The sequence below is a fragment of the Dasypus novemcinctus genome, chromosome 23 (genome assembly GCF_030445035.2).
Source record: "Dasypus novemcinctus isolate mDasNov1 chromosome 23, mDasNov1.1.hap2, whole genome shotgun sequence".
In the NCBI taxonomy this organism is placed as follows: Eukaryota; Metazoa; Chordata; class Mammalia; order Cingulata; family Dasypodidae; genus Dasypus; species Dasypus novemcinctus.
In genome coordinates this window covers 70,675,771-70,701,679 of record NC_080695.1, presented here as the reverse complement: position 1 = coordinate 70,701,679, position 25,909 = coordinate 70,675,771, and the positions used below count along the sequence as shown (strand labels likewise).

Below are 25,909 nucleotides of genomic sequence, written 5' to 3'. Positions count from 1 at the left end.
CTTTCTTGATAAAAATACTTCAAAAGACAGGAATAGAGGGAAATGGATGTGGCTCAACCAATTGGGCTCCTGTCTACCATATACAAGGTCCAGGGTTCCATGCCCCAGGCCTCCTGGTGAGAGCAAGCTAGCCCATGCAGTGAGCTGGCACATGCAGAGTGCTGGCCCATGTGTGAATGCAGCCCCTTGCAGGAGCGCCACCCTGCGTGGGAATGCCACCTTGTGCGGCAAAGTCGCCCTGTGCAGGAGTGCCAGCTTACTCCGAGAGCTAGCACAGCAAGATGATGCAACAAGAGACAGAGGAAAGAAAATAAGAACACGTAACGGAACAGAAAGCTGAGGTGGTGCGAGAGAGTAATTGCCTCTCTCCCACTCCAGAAGGTCCCAGGATTGGTTCCTGGGGCCACTTAATGGGAATACAAGCAGACATAGAAGAACACACAGAGAATGGACACAGAGGGCAGACAACGGGGGAAATGGGGGGGAGAGGGGGAGAGATAAATAAATCTTTAAAAAAAAAAAGAGGAATAGAAGGAAAATCCCTCAATATGATAAAAGGCATATATGAAAAAGCACAGCCAATATCATACTCAATGGGGAAAGGTTGAAAACTTTCTGTCTAAAATCTGGAACAAGACAAGGATGCCCACTGTCACCACTTTTATTCAACATTGTACTAGAAGCCCTAGCTAAAGCAATTAGACAAGAAAAAAAGTTATATGCATCCAAATAGGAAAAGAGGAAGTAAAACTCTATTTGCAGATGACATGATCCTATATTTAGAAAATGTTGAAATGTCTGCAACAAATCTACTTGAGCTAATAAATGAATTCAGCAAAGTGGCAGGAAACAAGATCAACACACAAAAATCAATAATGTTTCTGTACACTAGTATTGAACAATCTGAGGTGGAAATCAGGGAAAACATTCCATTTACTATAGCAACTGAAAGACTCAGATAGCTAGGAATGAATTTAACCAAGGAAGTACAGGACCTATATTCATAAAACTACAAAACAATGTGAAAATAAATCAATGAAGACCTAAACAAATGGAAAGACATTCTATGTTCATGAATGTCTTTCCAAGTATCGTGAAGTATCAATCTTATCCAAATTAATTTACATATTCAATATAATACCAATCAAAATCCCAACAGCCTACTTTACAAAATATAAAAGGCAATTATCAAATTCATTTGGCAGGGAAAGAGCACCTGAATAACCAAAAGCATTTTAAAAAATAAGAGCGACATGGGAGGTATTTCACTGCCTGACTTTGAAATCCATCAGTGGAACAGAACTGAGAGTCCAGAAATAAAACCCTCACCTCTTGTTCAACTGGTTATTTTATTATTTTATTTATTTATCAACCCCCTTGTTGTTTGCACTTGCTGTCTGCTCTCTCTGTCCATTCGCTGTGTGTTCTTCTATGTCTGCTTGTCTTGTCTTCTTGTCTTTCTCTTTAGGTGGCACTGGAAACCAATCCTGGGACCTTTCAGAGTGGAAGAGAGGTGCTCAATTGCTTGCACCACCTCAGTTCCCTGGTCTACTGCATCTCTTCTTGTCTCTCCTCTGTGTCTCTTTTTGTTGCATCATCTTGCTGCACCAGCACTCTGCGTGGGCCACCTCTCAGCACAGGCCAGCTTGTCTTCACTAGGAGGCCCCGAGAATCAAACCCTGGACCTCCCATATGTAGATGAGAGCCCAATTGCTTGAGCCACATTCACTCCCCTCAACTGGTTTTTGACAAACCTACCAAGTCCATGTTAATGGGCAAAAACAGTCTCGTCAACAAATGATGCTGGAAGAACCGGATATCTGTAACCAAAAGAACGGAGGAGGACTCCTATCTCACTCCCTATACAGGAATCAGCTCAAAATGGATCAAAGACCTAAATATAAGAGCCAGGATCATAAAACTACTAGGAGAAAATGTAGGGAAACATCTTAAAAGACCTTGTGGTAGACGATGTTTTTTGGATCTTACACCCAAAGCACATACAACGAAAGAAAAAATAGATAAATGGGACCTCCTCAAAACTGAAGACTTTTGCACCTCAAAGGACTTTGTCAAAAGGGTGGAAAGGCAGCCGACTCAATAGGAGAAAATATTTGGAAATTACATGTCCGAAAACGGTTTAATATCCATAATATATAAAGAGATGTTACAACCCAGCAATAAAAACAATCCAATTAAAAAATGGCCAAAAGACTTGAATAGGTATTTGTGCAAAGAAGAAATACAAATGGCAAAAAAACACATGAATAAATGTTCAACATCACTAATGATTAGAGAAAAGCAAATCAAAACTACAATGAGATATCATTTCACGTCTATCAGAATGGCCACTATTAAAAAGAGAACTACAAGTGTTGGAGAGGTTATGGAGAGATAGGAACACTCACTGATGGTTGGTGGGAATGCAGAATGGTACAACCACTGTGGAGGACTGACTGGCAGTTCCTATAGAAGTTGAACATAGAGATGCCATGTGACACTGCAATACCACTACTGGATATATACCCAGAAGAGTGAGAGCAGTGACATGAATAGACATTTGCACACTGATGTTCATAGCGATATTATTCACAATTGCCAAAAGTTGGAAACAACCCAGGTGTCCATTAACCAATGAATGGATAAACAAACTGTAGTTTATTCATATCATGGACTATTATGCATATGTAAGAAGAAATGAAACTATAAAGCATATGACAACATGGATGAACCTGGAGGACATTATAATGAGTGAAGCAAGTCAAACACAAAAGAATAAATAGTGTATGACTGTGTTACTATGAACTAAATACATTGTGTAACATATTGTATGATTCCATTTCTATAAAATGTAAATATAAATTAGTTTATAAAGATGAAATTTGATTAGTGGTATGTACGGCTAGGGAAGGCGTGCTAAGGGGTGTGGAATTTTTCTTTTTGGAATGATGAAATAATTCTAAAATTTTTTGTGATGATAAATATATAACTATCTGATTATACTGAAAACCATTAATTATACACTTTAGATAGATCGTATGGTATGTGAATAAATCTCAAAAAAACTTCTTAATAAATAAATAATTGTGCAAGAATAGCCAGAATTAGCAGCTATCTACAGCAGGGGAAACTGAGAGAGATTGAGAGGTGAAGAATTTTCTTGTTAATATGTTTTTTTATTATTGTTATTGAAATAATGAAAATACTGTAATAATGAATGAAGTGCTGAATGCACAACTGTGATTATATCAGATACCACTGACTGAACACTTTGGAGGAATTGTGTGCTTTTTTTAATATATAAAAAATTTGATTTGTTAAAAAAATTCCCTTAAAAATTTACTAAAATGTTAATGTATTAAAATCTCCAAAAGCCAGAGTTTGGCAGAATGGATAAAAATCATGATCCAACTTAGATGCTATTACAAGAGACTCAACTGAAATTCAAGGTCATAAAAAGATTGACAGTGAAAGGATGAGAAAAAAAATTTTATGCAAACAATAATCACAAAAGAGCTGGGATGGCTATATTAATACCAGACAAAACAGAGAGTAAGTAAAAAACCTGTTATAAATACTAAGGACATTATATATTGAGAAAAAGATGGATCCATCAAAAAGATATAACAATTATAAACATATGCATCTAACAACGGTTCTCCCCAAATATATGAAGCAAACATAGACAAAACTGAAAGGAGAAATTGTTTTACAATAATTGTAGATTTTTAATAATGGATAGAGCATCTAGGCAGAATAATAATAAGATAGAGGAGTTAAACAACACTATAAACCAACTTGTCCTAACAAACACTCCATCCAACAAAGGTAGAATATATTCTTCTCAAGTATGCATGGATCACTTTCCAGGATAGTCCATGTTATATCACAAAACAAGTGACAACAAGTTTAAGAAGAATGAAGTCATACAAAGTATCTTCTCCAACCACAATGGAATGAAGTTTTAAATCAATAACAAAAGTTAAATTGGAAAATTCACATATATGTGGAAGGTACATTAAACAACCAATGGTTCAAAGAAGAAATCACAGGAAGATAAGAAAATATCATGAGTCAAAAGAAAACAATTCCACTTCTAAATACGTACCCCCAAGTGTTGAAAAAGTGTATCGAACAGATATTGTGCACCAATGTTCACAGCAGCATTATAAAAGTAGAATCATCCCAGGTGTGCATCAACAGAATAAGGAATAAGAAAATTCGATGACATGGCCAGTTTCAATACAACTGTATACAAATAATTTCCTACATACCAGCAATGCCCAGGAGAAAATATGGTGGGTCTGCTAGCTAATCAGTGCCTCTCAGCCCCAACTGCATCCTTTTTTGCCTTGCCATGATACTGAATGGTCCCTGAGGCATTTCTTTTGCTAGCCTCTTGATATTAGGCTTTGCCGAAAGAGGGCAATGAAAGAACATTTAGGCTAGAGCTGGTGACAGGGACTTTTGTTCCTTCCTCTCTTTGCAGTTTCCCACTGGGGCCAGCAGAGGGATGGGAGGAAGTGTAGTAGCATTCACTGCAGCAGCCCTCACCGTGCAGCCTTGGTCAATACCCTCCATCAAGTTTCTTCATCAGCAAAGCCATTGGTGGCCTGTGGCAGCCACACCACCCTTCTCCTCCAAGATGTGAATTTCAGTCTCAAAATTGACAGGGGAGGGGCTCCTGTAATTTCCTCCTTTTTCACTCTCCCTCAGCCCTAAGGGTGGAAGTTGCTTCCTGCAGTTGCTACATCTGTACCTTCTGGACACCCCTTTTATCCCATTTAGTAGTTGGCTATATTTTACAACTTAGTAATTCTTAATATTAAAATTTCTCTGTTCAAATTACTCGTGTGATTTTTATCTCTTGACTGGAGTAAAAGATATAATGGGGCAAAATATACACAACCATAAACTGTAAACATCTTGAAACAAACTTAGTAAAAAAACAGTTACAAACGTTTACTGAGGTATATAAAGAAGAGTTAAGGAAATACATTTTTTGATGAGAAAACCTATTATGGTAAAATATCTTTTCTCCCCAATATTAAACTATAATTTAGTGAACACTTATATTAAAATTTCAAAGGTATATATTTTAGAATTAGATATATAAAAAGCTAATACATTAAGAATACCCAAATAGAAAAATCAGGAAATAAGAGCCCATTCACAAAAGAATAAATAGCCAACAACAACAAAAAAAACATATTCAGCTTTACTAGAAATCAAAGGCATGCAATCTTTAACAATAACCAGGGAAATCTCCCCATTAGATGGTTATTTGGAGTGAGCAAAATATATAAAGTACTTGCTTTATAAATAGTGCCTACCATGATTAAAAAAAAATTAATGATAGCCATTTCAGTGGAGCTATATCAAGCTCTTTCCCAACTGAACTGGGAATTGTATTGATTTGGATAGTGGACATTGTAAATGTTAAAACATTAGATTTTCAAATGGAATTTCAAGTGCTACACTCTTTCTGGAAGAAGGTTTTGAGATATGTATCCAAAGTTGATTCAGCTCTTCCATCTCTAATTTTTCTCAAGGCAATTTTAAGCAAAAGCACAAAAGTGTATACAGAAGTTTATCTGCAATAATGAAAAACGAAACAATCTAAATGTCGGTAGGAGACTGGTTAAATAAAACATGGAACTTCCATGCCATGGAATATTATGCACTTGGAAAACGAATTCTTTTATTATGTATAAATGAAAAACATCCCTGATAGACTGTGTCAGCAAAATAGTACTTCGAATGATTTCAGATTTGTATTAGAAAAATTCTCACAGATATAGAACTGTTAAGAACAGACTAAAACATTAATACCGCTTATTTTTGGGGGGCGGTGTTAGGAATGTATTTTACTTGCATTCATTCAACTAATTTACTGAGCACATACCACGTGCCAGGCACAATTCTAGGTGTTGGTGGGTGGAGCCGTAAAAACAAAGTGTGCCCTCGTGGAGCTTATAGTAGAGCAATGCGAGACAAGTCCTACACAAACATACCGTGGCACGTAGTGATAAACGTTAGGAAGAAAAATAAGGCGGGGAAGAGGCACAGGTGAGGAAGCTGTTTAAGCAGGATTGAGGAAGGCCTTTTTGAGGGGGTGACATTTGAGCAGAGTGAGCTAGTCTTATGGCGATCAAGAGAAATACCTTTATAGTTGTCCATACAGTCTTGATTTTCTTTTCAACAGTAAATATGTAAATAACACCATCAAGAAGAAAGCTCTGTTTCAGAAAAAGATTGGGGACTCAGATCTTCTCCGGGTCGAGGCGTGGAGAAGAGTGGGAGCCAGGCCGAGAGCATGGAAAGGGGACCCCCGAGCTGCGGAACATGGCTGCTCCCGGCCCGGCATGCTCGCCCGGGCCAGCGTCCCCTCCTGCCGCGTCCGGCCCGAGGGGAGTACCCCGCCCGGGGCCCTGCGCCCGTGCCGGGAGGGCCTAGCCCAGAAAGCTCCTCTACGCAGCGTCTCCAGGGGCCGAGCTCCGGCGGCCGCCCCGCGGGCTCCTCGGCTCTCGGCCCACTCTAAGGAGCGGAGAGACCGGGGCGGAAGGAAGAGCCAGTCCGGCGCAACCCTCCCGGCGGAGCGGCTCTCCATACGCGGCGGGGCAGGCGCAGTCTCCACTCTCCAGGTCTCGGGGCCCCCTTGCCACCCCGCAAAGAGGTGAGGTTCAGGGAAAATTGAAAAAACCAGCAGGGAGGGAGGAGGACCCAACTACTCAAGAGCCACAGCCGGGGGCTTCAGCCTGGGGGCGTCGCTGTCTGCTGATTGGTCATCTCTGGAAATTCTCCACACTCATTGGCCCAGCGGATGAATGGTCTTCTGGGCAGTGTAGTTTCGAGCGTTTCCCGTGGCGCATCCTCCGCGCCGTTTCCCGGCGCGCTCCGCGCGGACTTCCGGCGCCGCGAGCTGACGGCGACCTGGGAAAGCCTGGGCTGTCGGGGGCGGTGAATGCCCCGGGGGCGGGGACCGGAGACACGGGCCGCCTCGCCCTGAGGCCAAGCGGGGATCCTGGCGGCCGGCACTGGAGCTCCGAGACGGAGGCTGAAGCCGAGGGCGGCGCGCATCACTGGCCGGTTCCCGGGAAATTCGGTTCGCCTGCGCGCGCGCCCGCCCATTAGGTCTCTCGACAGACATCCCTGTGAGCCCGCCGCCCCCTCTGCTCCGCGCTGGCGAGGCTGCAGGTGACAGAGCGCGGAGCACCGCGCGGGTCAGCGATCCCGCCTGCCGCGTCCTGCAGAACGATCCTGGTAAGTCCTCTGGCCTCTCCAAGGGTCACGGGAGGTGCGCGCATCTTTCAGGGATATTGTGAGGAGTAAATATAAAGTGCTTAGTGTGTAGTGAAGGATTGGAAACAACCCGAATGTATCGCTAGGACATTGGTTAGGAAACGGGAGCACATCCATGTCTTTGATTCTCGTAGTATCTAACATATTACAAATAATATGTAAGATTTCACGCATAAAGCAGTTTTATGTTTTTATAAACATCTTCCGTATGTACACAAGAAAAAGCCTGGAAATTTACATGTCAAACATTAACAGTGGATCATGGGAGTGCAATTGCATTGTGGAAGAGAGATAATCTCTTTTATGCTTTTCTATTTTGGTTGAATCCCCCTCCCAGTTTTATACAATGATTTGCATTACTTATTTCCTTGAAACAGACGAGGAAGCAATTAAAGAAAAACCTAAACTACATACCTTTCAGTACTGTGAAGAATAGTCAGCAATGTTAGCTATCGGTATGTGTCACGCATCCAAATGTTCCTGTGGGTAAATGGTTTAGCATGGTGTCTGAGAGTCCTTCTCTGAACTCCCTATGGCCTGAAATGGTTTGGAATTCAGAAATTTTCAGATTTGCAAAACAATACAATGCGCATATGATGTATCCAAAAAAGTCCCTGAAAGTTCCTTCAGGCTGGTGTTTGGTCATGTGTCCTACCCCCCCCCCCATTCTGTCATTTTGCTTTCCCCAGGAGTGTGTGTCCAAATGCTGGCCCAGCCGCCACAGAGGATTCCTCTGGGAGACTGAAAGGCAGGCCCTGGGGCCCAGGTTGAGGCGGACCAGCCCTGAGCCTTAGGGCAGGGGAATGGCAGCCCCCCTGGAGCCCCAGGACCAGGCTGCTGGGGAGGGAGAAGGGCTTCTAATTGTGAAGGTGGAAGATTCCTCCTGGGAGCAGGAATCTGCCCAGCAAGAGGACAGCAGGGATTCCGAGGCCTGTCGCCAGCGCTTCCGGCAGTTCTGCTACCACAACGCGGGGGGGCCCCATGAAGCCTTCAGCCAGCTTTGGGAGTTGTGCTGCCGTTGGCTGCGGCCTGAGCTGCACACCAAGGAGCAGATTCTGGAACTGCTGGTGCTGGAGCAGTTCCTGAGCGTGCTGCCCAGGGGCGTCCAGGGCTGGGTGCGAGAACGGCGTCCAGGGAGTGGTGAGGAGGCCGTCGCCTTGGTGGAGGACCTGCAGAAGCAGCCAGTGAAAGCCTGGCAGCAGGTGAGAGGCCTCTCGCAGACCTTGATTTGTGTGTTGGGGGGAACACCTGGATGGCACCTGGGCTGAAGAGAGGTGGCCATCTCCGCAGAGATGAGTCTTAGGCAACATCTGTGGGGGTCGGTAGGGGCACCTGTAGAACCAGACGAAGAGTGCTTATGAGCTCAGTGTAGCACGCTGGGACGTTTTCGAGGACACTGTGAAAAGTAAACCTGATTTCCTTTTGGTAGCTTTGGATGGCAGCAGCAGTGCGACCAAAGAGGGCACGTTAGAGGGAGACAGGTTTCAGCCCCATATGGCTTGTGTTTATTCATGTTCTGTTCTGGGCCAGGTCTAGGGGGCACAGTGATGTGTGTAATCCGAGTGCCAGGAGGCATGGGAAGGTAGACCTGCCCTCTGGGATCCTTGCTGTCCTGTGGGATTGTGGGTCCTTGGCCCTGGGAGCAGCTGGGAAGGTGCTGAAAGAGTGGCTGGGCTGTGGGCCCCGGCCCTCCACAGGACAGTCTCCTCTAACCCCCTGCCTTGTCAAGTGACTCTCTGATTAGGGCCCTGGGGGCTGAATCTTGTCTTGTGACTGAGCAGGACACAGCACACAGCTCTGCCTGGGTGTCACTTTCTGCTCTCGGCCCCCATATCGATCTTCCCTGCACCCCAGCATCCTGAGGGATATGTCCTGTGTCTCCTTCCCAGGGATTAAACTCTGTCTTCCCCATCTGGTCTCGGTGCTGATGAGCATGTTGTGGTTCCTGCACAGGACGTGCCCTCAAAGGAGGTGGAACCCAAGGCCGCAGACCAGGGACCGCAGGTCGGGGGACCGCCCCTGAAGGCAGGGGCTCGGAGCCGGCTTCCTGTGCCCCGGGAGCAGCCCAGCCTTGGTGGTGAGTAATCTCTCTCCTCATAGGCCACAGGGTGACTGACCCGAAGCCTGGCCTCCTCCCCAGCTCCGCCCTTGGGTAGCAGCCAGGGTATTGCTGTGAAGCCCAGGCTTGTGTGTGTGTGCATGTGTCAGCCCCAAGCCTGAGCTGGTCTCTGAGGCTCCATTCTTTCCCTCCAGCCCAGCCCACCCCCCAACTTCCTGCTCTTAAAGAGGGGAGCACCAGAGAGACGACAGACACTTGCTTAGTCTCTACGGTCCATGTGAGTTTCAGCCCCTCCATCCTCTCTGAGGCCCTCGGCGTCATTGAGTCCCTAAAATGGGCCTTGCCTTCTCATCCCGGTGTCCCTGTGCATCCTGGTCCTGCCTGGACCTATCCTGTCCCCATCCTGACCCCCTTTCTGTGCCCCCGGGGAGTCTTGAGCATGGCAGCCCTGAGCCAAGTCTTCTCACCTTGTCCTAGGGACCGGTGACGTTTGGAGATGTTCCCTTCTACTTCTCCCGGGAAGAATGGGGGTCCCTGGATGCTGCTCAGAGGGATCTTTTTTGGGACATCAAACAGGAGAGCTCCCGGAACGTTGCCCTGGGTAAGCAGCGGGTGCACCCAGGGCCCTTGGGGGTCTTGGCTCTTCTGAGATGGAGCTACAGCCTCCTTTGGGGGTCTGAGCAGCAGAGGTGGGCCCAGGCCTGGCTTCCGTCCTGCTGGAACCTTGAGTCTTCCTTCCCACCCCACCCCACATCGCCCTTAGCTGAAGGTAGGCTTTCCCCTGCAGCTCTTTGAGCAGCGCGCGTGGTTTCTCTTTCTCGTGGCCAGTTCATTTTGCTGCCTGGTGTGTGTCAGTGTACAGCAGGGTGCTTGCCCCGCTGCACTGCCCTGAGGACCTGCCAGTGCGTTTCTTCTCTTGATGCCAGGGTGTGGAAATGCCATCACCTTCCTACAGATGAGGGACCTAAACTCGGGGAAGGCCCTGACGGGAGGAGCTGGGGCTCACAGGCCATTGGTGCTCAGGCCAGGTGATGGCGCTGTGGCCCACTGCCCGCCAGGACTGGGGTGCTCACCCTGAGAGTGCTGACTGCTTGCCAGCAGCGGGTCCTTTCTGCCCGTGAGAGCCCCCGGTAATGGGGTACCTTTCCATTTTGGAGTTGATTAACCAGGGTTGAGCGAGTGGGATGCCAGAGCTGAGTGTGGAAACTGAGGCAGGGCTTGGTCAGGCCAGTTGCTCAAGGTCACATGACGAGTCAGCGCCTCTGTGATGAGGAATGAGCCCAGCTGGACTCCTTGACGCCTCACTTCCTCTGAGCTGCTCTGCTGGTGTTTACCATCAGCCCCATTTCCTAGATGGGGAACAGACCCAGGCTGTCTGAGCTCAGAGCTGTCTAATGCAGGGAGCTTTCCCCAGCCCTGCTTCCTGCTTGTCACCAAGTGGGACTGAAGAGGCCACCTCCCCTCCCTTGCAGGTTTGGGGCTCAAAAGCCAAAATGAGAGATCCCGGCTGGAGGAGGCAGTGACAGCATTCCCAGGTGAGGCTGGTGGCCACGTGACTGTGTCCTGGAGCCCTGAGGAGGCCGAGGCCTGGGAGAGCGAGAACCAGCCAGGCGTGCCGCTGGGGCGGGTGGCAGGAGCTCGGCGGGGGCGGCCGCCCACGCGCCGACGGCAGTTCGGGGACCTGGCGGCTGAAAAGCCCCACAGCTGCGGGCAGTGCGGGAAGCGCTTCCGCTGGGGCTCGGACCTGGCCCGGCACCAGCGCACGCACACGGGCGAGAAGCCGCACAAGTGCCCGGAGTGCGAGAAGAGCTTCCGCAGCTCCTCGGACCTGGTGCGCCACCAGGGCGTGCACACGGGCGAGAAGCCCTTCTCCTGCTCCGAGTGCGGCAAGAGCTTCAGCCGCAGCGCCTACTTGGCTGACCACCAGCGCATCCACACCGGCGAGAAGCCCTTCGGCTGCAGCGACTGCGGCAAGAGCTTCTCCCTGCGCTCCTACCTGCTGGACCACCGGCGGGTGCACACGGGCGAGCGGCCCTTCGGATGCGGTGAGTGCGACAAGAGCTTCAAGCAGCGTGCCCACCTCATCGCCCACCAGAGCCTGCACGCCAAGATGGCCCAGCCCGTGGGGTGAGCGGCGTCACGTGGCTGCCCTTGGGGCTCCACACCACTCCTTCGTCCTCCTTGGGGATTCTCCTCCCGTGGCCACACGCCAGGGCCCCACTCTTCAGAACTCGCCTCGCCTGGCTCTGCGCAGAGGCCCTGCCTACAGCCTCCTCCGGTCTGGTCACTGTCCCCACTGGCTTTGTGGGAGTCCAGCAGGCCCTCACCAGTGGCCTTGGATGTGGGAAAGACTGGGGGCAGGAGGGATGCCTGAGGGCTGAGGCAGGCCCGGGGTCCCTGTCGGACACCCCAGCCTCACTTCGGCCCCGTGGCTCTTTGTTCCCTGCCTTCTTAGGTGGCTCCATGGGCCAAGCCCTCTGCGCCTTTCAAGCTGTGCCTTCCAGTGGGGTCGGGGGAGGCCTTGACCCCCAGGGAGCTACAAGGCTTTGGGAGGCACTGCTCTCCCACTGCTGTGGGAGGGTCTGGACCCTGAGCGCAGCCACGGGCTGCTATGGGGACTCCTGGCCTCCACCCCTGCAGGCTACCCCACTCTGCCCTGTCCTGGAGACACTGCAGCTGCCTTTTCTCCCATGGCATGGCAGCCCTGGCTGAGCCCCTGAGACCCCCCCCAGCCGGCCTGGCGAGGGTGGCAGTGGTTCCAGGTACACGAGGCCGACCCTAGAGACCGAGGACAGGGCCAGGGGCTCGCTGCTCCTCATTCCTCCATGGGGGACGGGGATTATTCTGTTTTAACACTAATTTGCTCAGCACTTGACTGACTGCTGGCCCCTTAAGCACTGTGTTCTGCCTCGTTCGCAGTTTTGCATTAATGGGGACAGGCCACCGAGCCCTCCCCAGGAGCTCAGGCAGCTGGCCTCAGAGGGGCAGCAGAGCGTTTGAATAAACGTGGAAACTTCCCTCCAGGCTGCCGTGTCCTTTGTGTAGCTACTGGGGGAGGCTGGGCCTGGGATTCCTGCCCTCATCCTGGTTCCTGTGTCCGGCGGTCACATGGTGGAGCCACATCCTGGGTTACCAGGTCGGCTGCGCCCCAGAGGGTGGCCGGGAGCCCTGGGGCATCTCCTCTCGCGGCAGAAGCCTGGGGCAGCCGAGTGGATTTGGGGCTTGTGGTCTTCCCACACCACTCCCGTTCTCCCCGCTGGTAGGTGAAATGCACCTGGAAACAGGAGTGACCTGGGCCCTGGCGCTGGTCACTGGGGACCCAGAGGATTTTAAACAGGCCTATGCCCCAGAATCCCTCAAAAGAAGGCTGGCGGGTCAGAAGGGGCCCTGCCTGGCACCTGGCCTCACGGGGCTCTTGACGTGGATTTCTCCCTCCTCAGGCTGGTCACCAGGTGCCACTCTGCTTCCATCCTCGCTTGTCGCTGCCAATTTACCTAAGGGGAGGGGTGGACGGGAGGCGAGACATTCTTGTCCCTGGAAACTGGCTTCGTGTACCAGCCCCTCTGTCCTGTCCCTCTTTAGCCCCCACCTAGAACTCAGCATCGTGAGGTCACCGCCGTGGTCTCCGCTTTCAGCTGAGGCTTTGATGGCCCAAGGGCAAGGACAGCACATCTGCTGGGACTCCCCCTCGCGGGGGCCGTGCCCCTCACTCCTCCCCTCCCAGGGCTCTATGCCCTGCCGCCTTGGGCTGGGCGCCGGGAGTGTGGGGTGAGGGGGTGGGGAGCAGGGCACAGGTGCTTTGGGCACTGGCAACTGCTCTGGAAGGGAGCCACTTGGGCCCAGAGCTAAAAATAGGGCCGGGCACGGGCTCTGGGCCCCGGCAGGGGCGCTTCTGAGCAGCCAGGGAATGGGGTCGGGCCCGGGCGGCCGGGCCTAGGGTTCCAGGGGAGAGGGCAGAGTCCAGCCAGCTCGTAAACACAGCTGATAGGACGCGGCCCCGAAAGAGGGCAAGGGTTGGAGCCCAGGGCACAGGAGGTGAGCCCCGTGCTGGGAGGACGCCATGGCCTTCCTGGTGGCCGGGACCCTGCGGGTGGCCGCACAGCTCGCAGATGCCCGAGAGAGCCTGGCGCGAAAGGTAGGAGGAGGCTTCGCCCGGCCCAGCCCACGCCCGCCTCCGGCGAGCGCAGCCCAGCACAGCTCTGGCTTTGCCTCCAGGGCAAGTACTGTGTGCCGGGTCCCAGGGTGGCCCTGACACTCAGCAGCCCGGGGGTGCCGGCCCCCGTCGTCGCCGCCCTGGAGGGCGTGTTCCTGGCCCTGGGCTTTGAGAGCTGCCAGAGGAGGGAGGCCTCGGCCCAGGTGAGCCCTCGCCGCCCAGTGCCCGCCCCAGCACCCACACTTGGGACCCAGAGTCACCCTTTGCTCTTGGCCCTAGGGCTTCCTCGAGGAGCTGACGCGGTTCCGGGAGTGGCTGGATGCCCGTGGGGGCCCTGTAGGCTGTGCTGGAGTGGCCTTGGTGGCCCCTGGAGGGCAGCTGAGGCGGCCACAGCAGCTGGTCCGGGAGCTGAGCCGCTGCGGGGCCCTGCGGGGCCGCCCCAAGCTCTTCCTGCTACTCTCGAGTACCCCTGGGGGTGAGGGGGCTTGAGGGGCCCTGGGCTCTGGGGCCAGGCAAAATGGGGGTGCGGGGTGGGCAGGAGAGCTGGGCACCTCCCTCCGGGCCGACGTGCTGCCACCTCCACCCAGCTGCCCTGGAGCCCGGAGCCTTCCTCACCTGCCTGGGTGAGCTCTGTCGCCGCTGTCCTCGCTGGTCCCTGCTGCAGCTGCTGACAGAGGTGGGGCCCCCGAGAGGGGCCCTAGGGCGGGGCCATACCCTTCGCTTCCAAGCCCCTCTGCTCTCAGAGCCTATTACACGGTCAAGTGCACCCATAAGTTCCCGCCCCACGTTCATCCTGCAAACCATTACTGTCTACACTCACAGGGGCCTCTCCTCCTCGGGCCCCTCACAACATACTCAGGAACCCCCAAACACTCCAGCCTGCTTCCCAACACCACCCTTCACCCCGGCCTCTGCCGCTCTGTCCTCAGACTGCCGCCTCCTCTACCCCCAAAGCGGATGCTCTGGTGCTGGAGCTTCGCCCTGCCCCTCTTCACTCCTCTTGAGGCAGTGACTGTCCGCCCTGCTAGACCCGGGTCGGGGAGGCTGGATAGTGATTCGTGTCTGGTCCCAGCGGGAAGGTCGCACTGGCGTGCTGGGTGGCTGCTGGATGGCCTGGAGGTCAGGGGTGGCCCTCCCCTCCCAGCTGGGCGCCCTCCCCAGAGAGGCTCGTGGGCGTCTGCACCCCGCCCTGCCGCAGGTCACAGAGCCCCAGGGCCCCTGCCCACTGAGGCCACCCCACAGGGAGGTCCATGGCCGGGAGCCTGAGCTGGAGCTCAGGTCTTGCCTCCCGGACCCTCACCTGCCTCCTCCCTCCCTCCGTCCTGGCAAGTGACCCCCATGCAGCAGACCGGCTGAGCGCCCCCGAAGCCAGGGTCCTGCCTGGGTTTGCCCCCATCCCCGCCCCATGTAGCTTCCTGAGCGCCTGGCGCCCCCCACCCCAGGTCTGCAGCAGGGTGGCTGAGGACACTGCAGCGGGGGCCTCCTGCCCAGTCCTTCGGAGCTCCTTGCGGGGGGCGCTGTACCTGGGACGAGGCACGCCCTGGGGGCCTGAGGTGAGGGGGGCGGGGGGCTCAGTCCTGGCAGGGAGGTTGGGGGAGGCCCGCGGCTAGGGGAGCAAGGCCTCTGGGCCACTCTGAGTGCACCTTCGCCCCTCTGCAGCCAGAGCCTGGCCCCAGGGCCCCGTATGACCTGTCAGGGGCCAGGGCAGCCCTCCTCCTGGCCGTGATCCGGGACAGGCCCGGGGCCCAGCGTGATGTGGAGGCTCTGGGGGGCCTGTGCCAGACCCTGGGCTTTCAGACCACCCTGAGGACAGACCCCACAGGCCAGGTGAGGGGGAGCACGGAACTTCTACTGGGGTCCTGAAGGAAGGGCACCTTCACCTGGGACCCTGGAACACTCTTTCCAGGGCCTCTCACCACAGGGAGAAAGTTCACCCCGAAGTCTAGCCTCCATCCACCCTGCTGCAGGCTCACCAACCTGCCTCTTGGAATCGCAGATGGGACCCAGGGCTCCTGCGGCCTCCTGTGCTGGCCGTTTCTTTGGTTCCCAGCTCAAGACCCCAGCTGGACCCTCAGGCTTTACCTCCCTGGGTCTCAGCTTCCTTCCTGGACACCCATCACCCCACAGCCCTCTCCTTACTCCTCTTAACTCGACACACTCTCCCCGCGGGGACAGGGGACAGTGGGCTTCTAGAGGCCGAACCTACCTGCCCCTCCAAGGAGGCCTCCCAGCAGGGGTTTGGAGAAAGGACTTCCCCCGGGGCCTGTGGCTGGCAGGAGGTGGGCGGCAGGGTGGGCCAGGGGCTGGAGATGGCTTCTCAGGCCCGCAGAGCACAGGGGGCGCTGGGGGGCCCCAGGGTCCGCACCCGAGCCCGGCTTCAGCCTCATCCCCTCCACAGGCTTTCCAGGAGGAGCTGGCCCAGTTCCGCGAGTGGCTGGACGCCCACAGGGGCCCCGTGAGCTGTGCCCTGGTGGCCCTGATGGCCCACGGTGGGCGGCAGGGGCGGCTGCTGGGGGCTGATGGGCAAGAGGTGCGGCCGGAGGCGCTGGTGCAGGAGCTAAGCCGCTGCAGGACTCTGCGGGGCCGCCCCAAGGTCTTCCTGCTTCAGGCCTGCCGCGGTGGTGAGCAGGGCCCGGGCCTGGGCCTCGCCTCCCGCCTGCCCCCTCCTGCCCCAGCTTTCGTCCGCGTCCTCCAGGAAGCCCGAGTGCCGGCCCTCCCTGGCCCCCTCTTCCATCCTTTCTGAAGCCCCAAGCCCTTGGCCCCCGTGCTCTGATGGTTTCCAGCCCGCCCTGGAGCCCTGGAGCTGGGTTCTTGCCTTGATCCCACTGTTCAAAGGGGCTCCATTTCTGAGAGGCACCCCAGGTATTCACCAAGCGAAGGGACCTGCCTCTTCGCTCCTTCCCCAGGGCACAGAGACCCCGGCATGTGGCCCCCCGCTCTCCCTTGGCTCGGGCGCTGGATGCGGGCGCCCCCGGCCATCCCCTCCCACGCGGATGTCCTCCAGATCTACGCTGACGTCGGGGGTGAGCTCTGCCTCTTCCAGGAGCCTGCTTCACGCGGGGCTGGGTGGGGGAAGCATCTCCAGTCTTCTGAGCTGGGGTTCTGCTGCCACCTCCATGCTCTCTTTACCAGGCAGTTGGGGAGAAAAAGACTTCTAAAACTGCACTGGCCTTTGGGAAGCGAGGGCTTTTTCTGTTCAAGCCTCGCAACAACCCTGGAATCGGGGTGAAATAGCTTTTCTGAGTTCACATGGCTGGGAAGCAGCAAAACTGAGATTAGAACTCCAATCTGTCCTGCCCTGCACTCTTGCCTTCTGCTGCCTTTGAGGCAGAAATGGGGACCCCAACCCCGAGACTGGTGGAATCCCAGGGTGTGTGTGGGGCCAAATGGGGTTGACCCACTCCTCTTGCAGGCAGCTCCTCCAGGGATCCTACCCCAGGGGACTTGGACCAAGCAGACATCCTGACGGTCTACGCAGCGGCCGAGGGTAAGGCACGGGTCATCAAGAAGCCGGTGGTCCAGCGGAGTCCAACTTCCTGGCCTAAGCTCTGGAGCAGCTGTAGGGGCACCGGGGCTCGGGAGCTAGGCTACAGGGGTCACCAGCCCTGTTGCAGTTAAGCCTCTTCCTTCCATGGTTTATTATTTATCGTAATAATAGTAATGACAGTGAGCACGGGCTGAGTGCTGACCCGGCCAAGCCTTTACCTGCAGCATTTTCTCTAGATTGTAAGTTCCATGGGGCTGGACCGGTCTGTCTCGGGGCCCTGCCGGGCAGGTGCAGGGAAGACAGGTGTTCAGGTCCTGACAGGTGCACCTACGGAGCACCACGTGGTTCCCTGTGGAAGCCCCTGCCCCTGCCCTGCTCCCTGACCACATCCCCGGGCCCTGGCTGCTTGCCACCCTCGCCTCCAGCCACAGTAGGTCCCGGGGGGACTGGAAGGCAGGGGTGGAGGCCCGAGTCTGAGCCCCCCGCCCGCGTCCTGGCCTAGGCTGCGTGGCCTATCGGGATGAGAAGGGCTCGGACTTCATCCAGGAGCTAGTGGGGGTCCTCAGTGCCGACCCCGGGGGTGACCTCCTGGAGCTGCTGACCGAGGTATGTGGGGGCTGGGGCTGGGAGACGGGGCGCCACGCGGGCCGCAGGCCTGGGCACATGCCGAGTGGTTGCCGCAGGTCAACAGGCGAGTGTGTGAGCTGGACGTGCTGGGCCCCGACTGCGCCGAGCGCCGCAAGGCCTGCCTGGAGCTCCGCAGCTCGCTGAGGCGCCGGCTCTGCCTGCGGGCCTGACGCCCCGGGACCCCGCGGCGGCCCCGGCCCGGCGCCACCCCTGCCCGCGCCCGCCTGCCTGTCCGCACCCGCACACCGGGGCTGGCGGGGGGCGCCGGGCTTGGGCGGTAAGGGTCTGCGGGTGGTCGCCACGCGAATGGCCGCTGCTCGTGGCGACGTGGGAGTGCAAGTGGGAAGGGCCTGCCAAGGGCCTGGCGCTTCGCGAGGGCCCACGTGTGCTCCTGGGAACCCAGGGGGGCCAGGGCGCAGCGTCCCGGGCCGAGGGTCCCAGCCAGGGCGCGGCGGGGCTGCACCTCCTGGGAGCGTCCTGGGGGAGCCGGGTCCTGGGAAGGGGAGACCCGGGGGCCACGTGCCTCGCCAAGCCGAGTCCCTCTGCTCGCGCATCCCCACCGCCACCCGGCGCTGGGGCCGCGGGAATGCAGGGGACACGGCGGCGGCCTTCGAGGGGTCAGAGGCCAGGCTGGGGCCGGCAGGGCGGGGACAGCGCAGCGCAGGTTTACCGGTGCGGTGATGGGGAGCACAGGGTCTGGGGGCGCTGCCAGGAGCCCCTGACCCAGCGCCGGCCTTAGAGATCCGGAAAGGTTTCACGGAGAACTGAGGAGCCGCGTGGGACCTGAACTCACGGCCAAGGTCGGCTCCGGAGCCGAGTTTCCCACTCCCCGGCCCCGCCCACGTGGCGGGACGCTGGCCCGTCTAGAACATATGCAGTGAAGTGCACTGCGCAGGCGCCAGAGAAGTCCTTATGAGGAAGGCCGCGCAGGGAGCTGCCGCAGGGCCGCGTGGCCTAATGGATAAGGCGTCTGATTCCGGATCAGAAGATTGAGGGTTCGAGTCCCTTCGTGGTCGCTGCTAAGCATTTTCTTCTTTTCTCCACCCGTTGAAAAATCTTTCGTCTCCTGTTAGGACTGCTCTTCCCGCCCGCGTTCTCAGCTCTCAAAGCCCCAGGGCGGGATTGCAGCTCCCGCGGCCCCGGCGGCGGGCAGGGACCCTGGCTGGCCTGACGCGGGCGGGCAGCGGCTCTGGAAGAACCGGCGCCGGCCTCCTCCGCGTCTCGTTTCTCACCCGCGGAGACGCGGGGCCCGGGGCCCAGGACCCCGGCTGTACGGGGCGTGTCAGACCCCTAGCCCCTCTCCCCAAGGCTGCACCTGGTCCTCGACACCCAGCCCGCGCCGCGCAGCCCCCCGACCCGCCCGGACGCAGGCCCAGGAGAGCCCGGCTCCTGCAGAGGCCCTGGCACCGAGGAGCCACCAGGAGTAGAGGGGCTAAAAACTCTCTTATTTGAAGTGTCTAGAATACGCAAAGCCATGGAGACAGAAAGCAGATTACAGGCGGGAGGCGGGGGGGAGGTGGGAAATGTCCAGCCATTCTTTCTTTTTGTTATTTTTATTTTATATCATCCAATTTTATTTTCTTTTATCAAAAATGTATACTTGCTGATAAAAATTAGTTCTCCAAATCACTCAGTATTAATCATTTAGACATGGAGAAGCTGGATCTCTGAACATCGTTTAGTATTATATTTAATCTTCCACTGTAATTGCAAAACTTCCAATCACTTCACAAGTAGAGCTGCTGTTATTGCATGTATTGGAGTGAGTCAAAAATCAAATCCTGGACCTGCTACTTTTCTACTTATGTAACCTTGTGTGAGTTGCTTAACCCAAATAAACCTTGGTTTCCTAATCCGTCAAAAGGAGATTATTTTATACACATTAGAAGATTTTTATGAAGATTAAATTTGTGGGTTTTTTTCGTTTTTATTCTTTTAACAAATCAATTTTACTGGTACATATTAATAAAGCATAAAACCACCCAAAGTGTACAATCAATGTTATTCAGTATAATCACACAGTTGTGCATTCATCCTGCCATCATTTCTTAATTATTCTCTCTTCCCTGGACAAGGTTTAGTAAGGGATGGTGGTGATGGTGGCACAACATTAAAAATGTAATTAACCCCATTGAGTTGCATTAAAAGTAGTTAAAAATGGGGAATTTTATGGTGTATCTATATTACCGAATAAAAGACAAAAACAAACCAAAAACCCTTCCAACAGTGTCCTGCAAACACCAGGGAAGATGGGTGCCACGTCTTTGGAGTAAAGTTTGGCCTGCCCTTTGACCCATGCTCTTAACCAAGCAATTCCACTTTGGGAAATGTTTCCTGAAGACATACACCCATGTGCTCAAAGATATTGGATATTCACCTGCATGCAGGTGCAAAAATTGGAAAAAATTATATGGTCACGCACAGAGGATTGGCCACAAAAATAATACAGCTCAGATGTTGGAAACTGACATAAAAGGGTTGGAGCTGGGATTGTTTGGGGAGGTGAAGTTGCCCCATGGAGTTTTTTTAGACTTCTGGCGATTATAATGCATCCCTGAATTACTAGTGTAAACAGGTTTAAAAATTTGTCCTCAGACAGTATTTCCAGAGCTGAGTCAACACTTCACCGAGACAAGACTGACTCTCACCAAAGGACTTCGGCTGAGCAGAATAATGCAATCAATGACAGACAGGGCACCCCCAGGTTAGGGTCGACCATGTGGAGGATACAACAATGGGGCACTTCCTCCTTTATATTCAGGCATCTACTGAGAAAGTACCCCAAGTAAGGAAAGCAAAAGCACCCAATGGGAGCTTGAACCCACAACCCTGAGATTAAGAGTCTCCTGCTCTAATGACTGAGCTAGCCAGGAACCACAAGAGTATCCTAGAGCGTTATTTTGAAGTGACTTAAAAGCCCTGGGGATTCTGCTAAAGAACTTGGGGACCTGGATCCATGACCCACACCAGATTCTGCCCTAAAGGGTTAGGAGCTTACATCAGGGTTTGAAGCTAGGAACTACACTCCCCAAAATAAGAATAAACCCAGACCAACAAGGCAAGCGGAAGCCTGGCTGTCCAACATTGTAAATTCCATCTGTAGTGTGTGCGGTCTCTGGAATCTCCAAGAGACTTAGGAGTGGGTGGGAGGGCGCGTGGGTCAAGCATGGACATCTAGGTGCAGGGCGACTCTCCCCAAAGCAGCCCAGAAACTATGTGGTACCCTGAGGAGGAGGGGAAGGAGCCTCTAAGAACAGAGGAAAAGAAACCCTATCAGCCCCGGTGGCCTAATGGATAAGGCATTGGCCTCCTAAGCCAGGGATTGTGGGTTCGAGTCCCACCCGGGGTACAAAGAGTTTGGTTTTAGATACCCAAGAGGAAATAAAAGGATATACATCCATCCTGTGTCCATCAAAGAATTGAAAGCAGAAAAAGGTTGATTATCCCGAAACTTCTCAAGGTACCATTTAGGTAACGAGTATGGAGTATATTTTCAGCTAGAGCAGCTGGAACAAAGGAGTTCTTGTGTTCCTTACATTATTTCAAAGGTCACCCTCTCTACTTGATGATAGAAGGAACGATTGTTCATTGCTCTAGGTGGGCTCGTTGTATTGTGATTACATATATATTTTTTAAGTCCTTATGTGTTAGAAACCCACACTGATTATTTAGAGATTAAATTATTACATTAACTAGTTTGTTTCAAAAATAATGGGCTTGGGCAGAGAGAAGGATGGGTGGAGGAGTAGGCAAAACAAGCTTATCCATGAATTGACAATGGCTTAAGCTAGGAGACATGAGAGCTTATTATATTTTCTCTGCTTTAGTGTATGTCTGAAATAGTGTATAATAAAGTAGCTTTAAAAAAAAATCTATGCAGTGCATTCCTTCATCCTCGAGGTAAACATTTCCAACGCTGCAGGGCATGGTGTAGAGTAAAATCAGAAGCCTCCCATGCCATAAGCCTCTCTAGAGGTGGTGACTGCTGGAGTGTTGTCATATATATCTTTATTAAAACATAATGCTCTTTTGCCTTTAACGATCACGAATGGGACTCTCCTTTTCCTCCCACTCTGCCTTGTTCCTCCCAACTTCCCTAACTTATTGAACCCCATCGTGCCCACTGAAATTAGGGAAACCATGGAAATTCAGTGGTAGCATCTCCTAGCATCATACCTGGCTTACAGAGACTAGCCACTACCAAATTGTGCAAGGATGCTGATTGTTTCTTACTAATTATTTCCCAATGCCTTATTGAAGGGAGTGTCTTCTGGGCTCCTCTCAGTGGGGCGGTGGACGTGCACACTACATGACACATTCACTCCAGTATTTCTATCTCATTAAGGCTTTGGATTTCTTCCTCTACATTGTGCCAGAGAACATTCTGGCATCTCCGTCTCATTAAACATAGACCACCAATGAGTTCAATTTTTGTTACAGCCACATTCAACTGCACAAGATATTAAATATAGGCTCTCTGGGAGACGCACCAGATCAATACATTCAACAAAAACAGAATCCTCTCCTTTCCTCCTTGGTTGAACACCCTGGGAACCACTCCCACACATATTCCCCAGGGTTCTGCTGCTTCAACTATTAATGGCAAAACCTTGGAATTCTTTTGGTATTTGAGCTATTTCCTCCAGGTCAGGTTTGTATTTGCTCCCTGCATCGAGCCCAGACCTCACCCCAGTTATGAGTCAAATGGTAGCAAGGGGCAGATGGCGTGGGCTTTGTGGAGAACTGGCCACCCCTGGTAAGGCAAGGGCTCCAAGTGGACCAATGCAGGTTATTTAAGCCAGGAAGGCTTAAATGTCAGAGGACAGGCTGCTTTTGCTGGCAAGAGAAGCTGGGAGTGACTCAAGGATTCAAGATTCTCAACTTTATTTTGAATTCATTCACATGCCCCTGTTCTAAGTCTTCTGTCCCACTCCTTCCCAATCAAGGGGGTCTCTTTCACCTGGAAGATTTGGTGAGGCTGTGAAGTCAACGCACATGGTAATTCTCTAAGTAATTTGTTTACTTTTAGCAAGATCAGCCTTGTGGCTACAAGAAATAAGAGCTAATTTTATGGTGGCCGTGAAGTGTCTCTGGTTCTGTGAACATGACTTGAGCTGAATGTTTAAAGGCCTGAGTTTGTCACTTCCTTTTTGTAAGCCAACCAGTGCACTCAGAAGCATGCACTGCACTCCACAGACCTTGTAGTCATTTTCACTGACGTAAGAGTCCAGGGCAGCAGTCCCCAAGGCACTTGCCTCAGTCTGCAGTCTGCACTTCATCACCATCACCCGGGTGATGATGCCGAGAAGCTCGGCACCGTGTTCAAGCCCTAAATCATTTCCAAACCAGCTCCAGACAGCAGTCAAAAAACACAGCTGGTATTTCAGGAGAGAATAGCAAATGTTTTTTTAAAAATGTTTTATAGATTTATTTTATTTTTATTTATTTCTCTCCCCTTCCCCCCCTGCCCATTGTCTTCTCTCTGTGTCCATTCACTGTGTGTTCTTCTGCATCCCCTTGCATTATCTGGTGGCATTGGGAAACTGCGTCTCTTTTTTGTTGTGTCACCTTGCTGCATTAGTTCTCTGTGTGTGCGGTACCACTCCTGGGCAGGCTGCACTTTTTTCACGCGGGGTAGCTCTTCTTGCAGGGTGCACTCCTTGCACACGGGACACCCTTCCATGGGTAGCCAGCTCACCAGCTCACCACACAGGTCAGAAGGCCCCGGGGATTGAACCCTGGGCCCTTTATACAGTAGATGGATGCTCATCAGTTGAGCCACGTCTGCTTCCCAAATACAAAAATTATTAACTATGTATTAAGAGAAAGATTATGTTTGTAAACTAATCTATTCTGGGTGTGACACCCTTTTATTATTTTGGTTTCAGTTCAGGGGTCCTTGATTAAATTATCTGTTAAGATTAGGGCTTTGATTTGACCGCATTGGTAAGGCATGACTCGGGTTGAGTCCCCGCTCTCTCGGTGGGCCTCTATAAACAGACACTTGCTCAAGAAGACACACAAGGGAAGCGGATGTGACTCAAGCCCTAGGCGCTTGCCTACCACATGAGAGGTTCCAGTTGTGTTCCTGGTGCCTCCTAAACAAGATGAGCAAGACAGCGAGCTGACACAAGATGACAACACAGGGAGGAGACATAACAAGGAAACAATGAGAGACACAACAAGCAGGGAGCAGAGGTGGCTCAAGTGATTGGGCACCTTCTTCCCACATGGGAAGTCCCGGGTTCGGTTTCAGGGCTTCCTAAAAGGAAGATGAACAGACAGCGAACTCAAAACAATGAGGGGGAGAAATAAACAGAAATAAATCTTAAAAAAAAAAAAAAAGACATACAAGAAAAGAGAGCTCTGTCATGTTTGATCCTGGGGTCCCAGGGACAGATGAGCTAAGGGACCAGGCAGAGACCAGCTCCATCGTGCTTCAACACATGGGAACGGGCTTTGGTGAGAAAATAATCTCATCATAGTTGGACTCTTTAGGATTTTGTAACTGTAAGCTTTTACCCCAAATAAATACCCTTTATCAAAGCCAACAAATTTCTGGTACTTTCCATCAGCATCCTTTTGGCTAATACAGGGTTTAAATCCAAAACATGTAAAAGACTCCTATAACTCAGCCACGAAAAGATGAACAACATTCTCTAAAGAAGATATACAGTTGACTTAACCCCACTGGCCATTAGGGAAATGCAAATCAAAACCACAATGAGAAAAATACAGGAAGAAAAATAAATTTAAAAAGAAACAAAAGGATACATTTCACACGCATTAGAAGGCCTATAATTAAAAACAAAACAAAACAAACAGAAAATAAACAAGTGCTGGCAAGGATGCAGAGAATAGGAATCTGTGTCCATTGTTGGTAGGAATGTAAAATGATGCGGGCGCTGTGGTAAAGAGTTGGGTGGTTCCACAGAAAGTTAACTAGAAAATTACCATACGACCCGGCAATGACACTTTCAGGCATATCTCCAGAAGAATTGAAAGCAGGGACTCGCACGGATACCGGTACACCTCTGAGTGTTCATTGCAGCATTCCTCACAATAGTCAAATGGTGGAAGCAACACAAGTATCCATCAACACATGAAAGGATTAACAAAATGTGGTCTACATACACGACAGGATACCATCCAGCCTTAAAAAGGAATGAAGTCCTGATATATGAAAAGACTTGGATAAATCTTGAAGACAGCATGTTGAGTGAGATAAGTCAGACACAAAAGGACAGGTATTGCATGATTTCACATATATGAAATAACCATAAGATGCAAATTCATAGAGGCAGACCGCAGAGTACAGGTTCCTGGGGCAGGGAGTAGGAAGGGGTTATTGCTTAATGGGCCCAGAGTGGGAAACGGACTTTGGCCCAGTGGTTAGGGCGTCCGTCTACCACATGGAAGGCCCGCGGTTCAAGCCCCAGGCCTCCTTGACCCGTGTGGAGCTGGCCATGCGCAGCGCTGATGCGTGCAAGGAGTGCCCTGCTACACAGGGGTGTCCCCCGCGTGGGGGAGCCCCACGCGCACTTGCGCCCGTAAGGAAAGCCGCCCAGCGTGAAAAGAAAGTGCAGCCTGCCCAGGAATGGCGCCGCCCACACTTCCCGTGCCGCTGACGACAACAGAAGCGGACAAAGAAACAAGACGCAGCAAATAGACACCAAGAACAGACCCCCAGGGGAGGGGGGGGAATTAAATAAATAAATAAATCTTTAAAAAAAAAAACTGGGTCCAGAGTGTCCGCCTGGGGTGATGAGAAAGTTTTGGTCATAGATGGAGGGGATGGCTGTACAAATAGCATTGGGAGTGTAATTGGTACCTGAATTACGTACTTGAAAGTGGTTAAAATGGGAAATTCTATGTTGTATATATGTTACCACCATCTCGCATCAAAGAGTTGTTCATTAGGCAGTGGAAAAGAATCTCACAGGCCAATGTCAGGGTGCTGAAATGGAGGAGACAGGAATGAGGGTATGTGGGACACGCTTGGAAACCTGAGCGCCAGCTTCCCCTGAACGCTCTGCAGCTGCAGAGGCGGCTCAGCTCTCCTTGCCTGAAGACGGGGCCGAGCCTCAAATGGGGCAAGTCTCCTCCAAGACAATGCTTGCTCTTCTCGGGATCTGCTCCTCCTCTGCCTCCTGGCCACCACACCAAAACTGGGGCCACATCTCAGCAGGACTCGACTGGGGAAGTCCTGGGCCTCCTTCAACTAGGAGAGCAGCTGTGAAGCAGAGGAGCCACAGGAGCCGGGGTCCGCCCAGAGGGGCCT

General features: G+C 52.5%; 2 protein-coding genes and 2 non-coding genes across 7 annotated transcripts; all 4 read left to right on the top strand.

Annotated features, from left to right (window-relative positions):
* Positions 1–1,340: 1,340 nt before the first annotated feature.
* On the top strand, positions 1,341–12,379 carry ZNF213 (zinc finger protein 213). Of its 2 annotated transcripts, XM_004453584.3 has the most exons (7): positions 6,918–7,263; positions 7,680–7,757; positions 7,992–8,504; positions 9,256–9,379; positions 9,556–9,638; positions 9,839–9,962; positions 10,834–12,379. In XM_004453584.3, exons 3-7 carry the CDS (start codon positions 8,106–8,108, stop codon positions 11,490–11,492), a joined length of 1,389 nt encoding a protein of 462 aa, XP_004453641.2. In that variant the 5' UTR covers positions 6,918–7,263; positions 7,680–7,757; positions 7,992–8,105; the 3' UTR covers positions 11,493–12,379. The 2 variants fall into 2 exon arrangements, with proteins under 2 accessions (XP_004453640.2, XP_004453641.2); XM_004453583.4 differs by lacking the exon at positions 7,680–7,757 and having other exon boundaries at positions 1,341–7,263.
* Positions 12,380–13,272: 893 nt separating this feature from the next.
* LOC101433537 (caspase-14-like) lies at positions 13,273–19,602 on the top strand. 3 transcript variants are annotated; one of them, XM_058286579.2, is made up of 9 exons: positions 13,273–13,496; positions 13,577–13,717; positions 13,794–13,989; positions 14,102–15,067; positions 15,174–15,341; positions 15,913–16,135; positions 16,421–16,537; positions 16,927–17,001; positions 17,504–19,602. In XM_058286579.2, exons 4-9 carry the CDS (start codon positions 14,765–14,767, stop codon positions 17,770–17,772), a joined length of 1,155 nt encoding a protein of 384 aa, XP_058142562.1. In that variant the 5' UTR covers positions 13,273–13,496; positions 13,577–13,717; positions 13,794–13,989; positions 14,102–14,764; the 3' UTR covers positions 17,773–19,602. The 3 variants fall into 3 exon arrangements, with proteins under 3 accessions (XP_058142562.1, XP_058142563.1, XP_058142561.1); XM_058286580.2 differs by having other exon boundaries at positions 13,794–15,067; positions 17,504–17,607; positions 17,685–19,602; XM_058286578.2 differs by having other exon boundaries at positions 13,794–15,067.
* Positions 18,572–18,644, top strand: TRNAR-CCG (transfer RNA arginine (anticodon CCG)). The gene has a single exon. It is a non-coding gene; the product is annotated as a tRNA-Arg (tRNA).
* Positions 19,603–20,904: 1,302 nt separating the features above from the next.
* On the top strand, positions 20,905–20,977 carry TRNAR-CCU (transfer RNA arginine (anticodon CCU)). Its single transcript has one exon. It is a non-coding gene; the product is annotated as a tRNA-Arg (tRNA).
* The last annotated feature ends 4,932 nt before the right edge of the window (positions 20,978–25,909 follow it).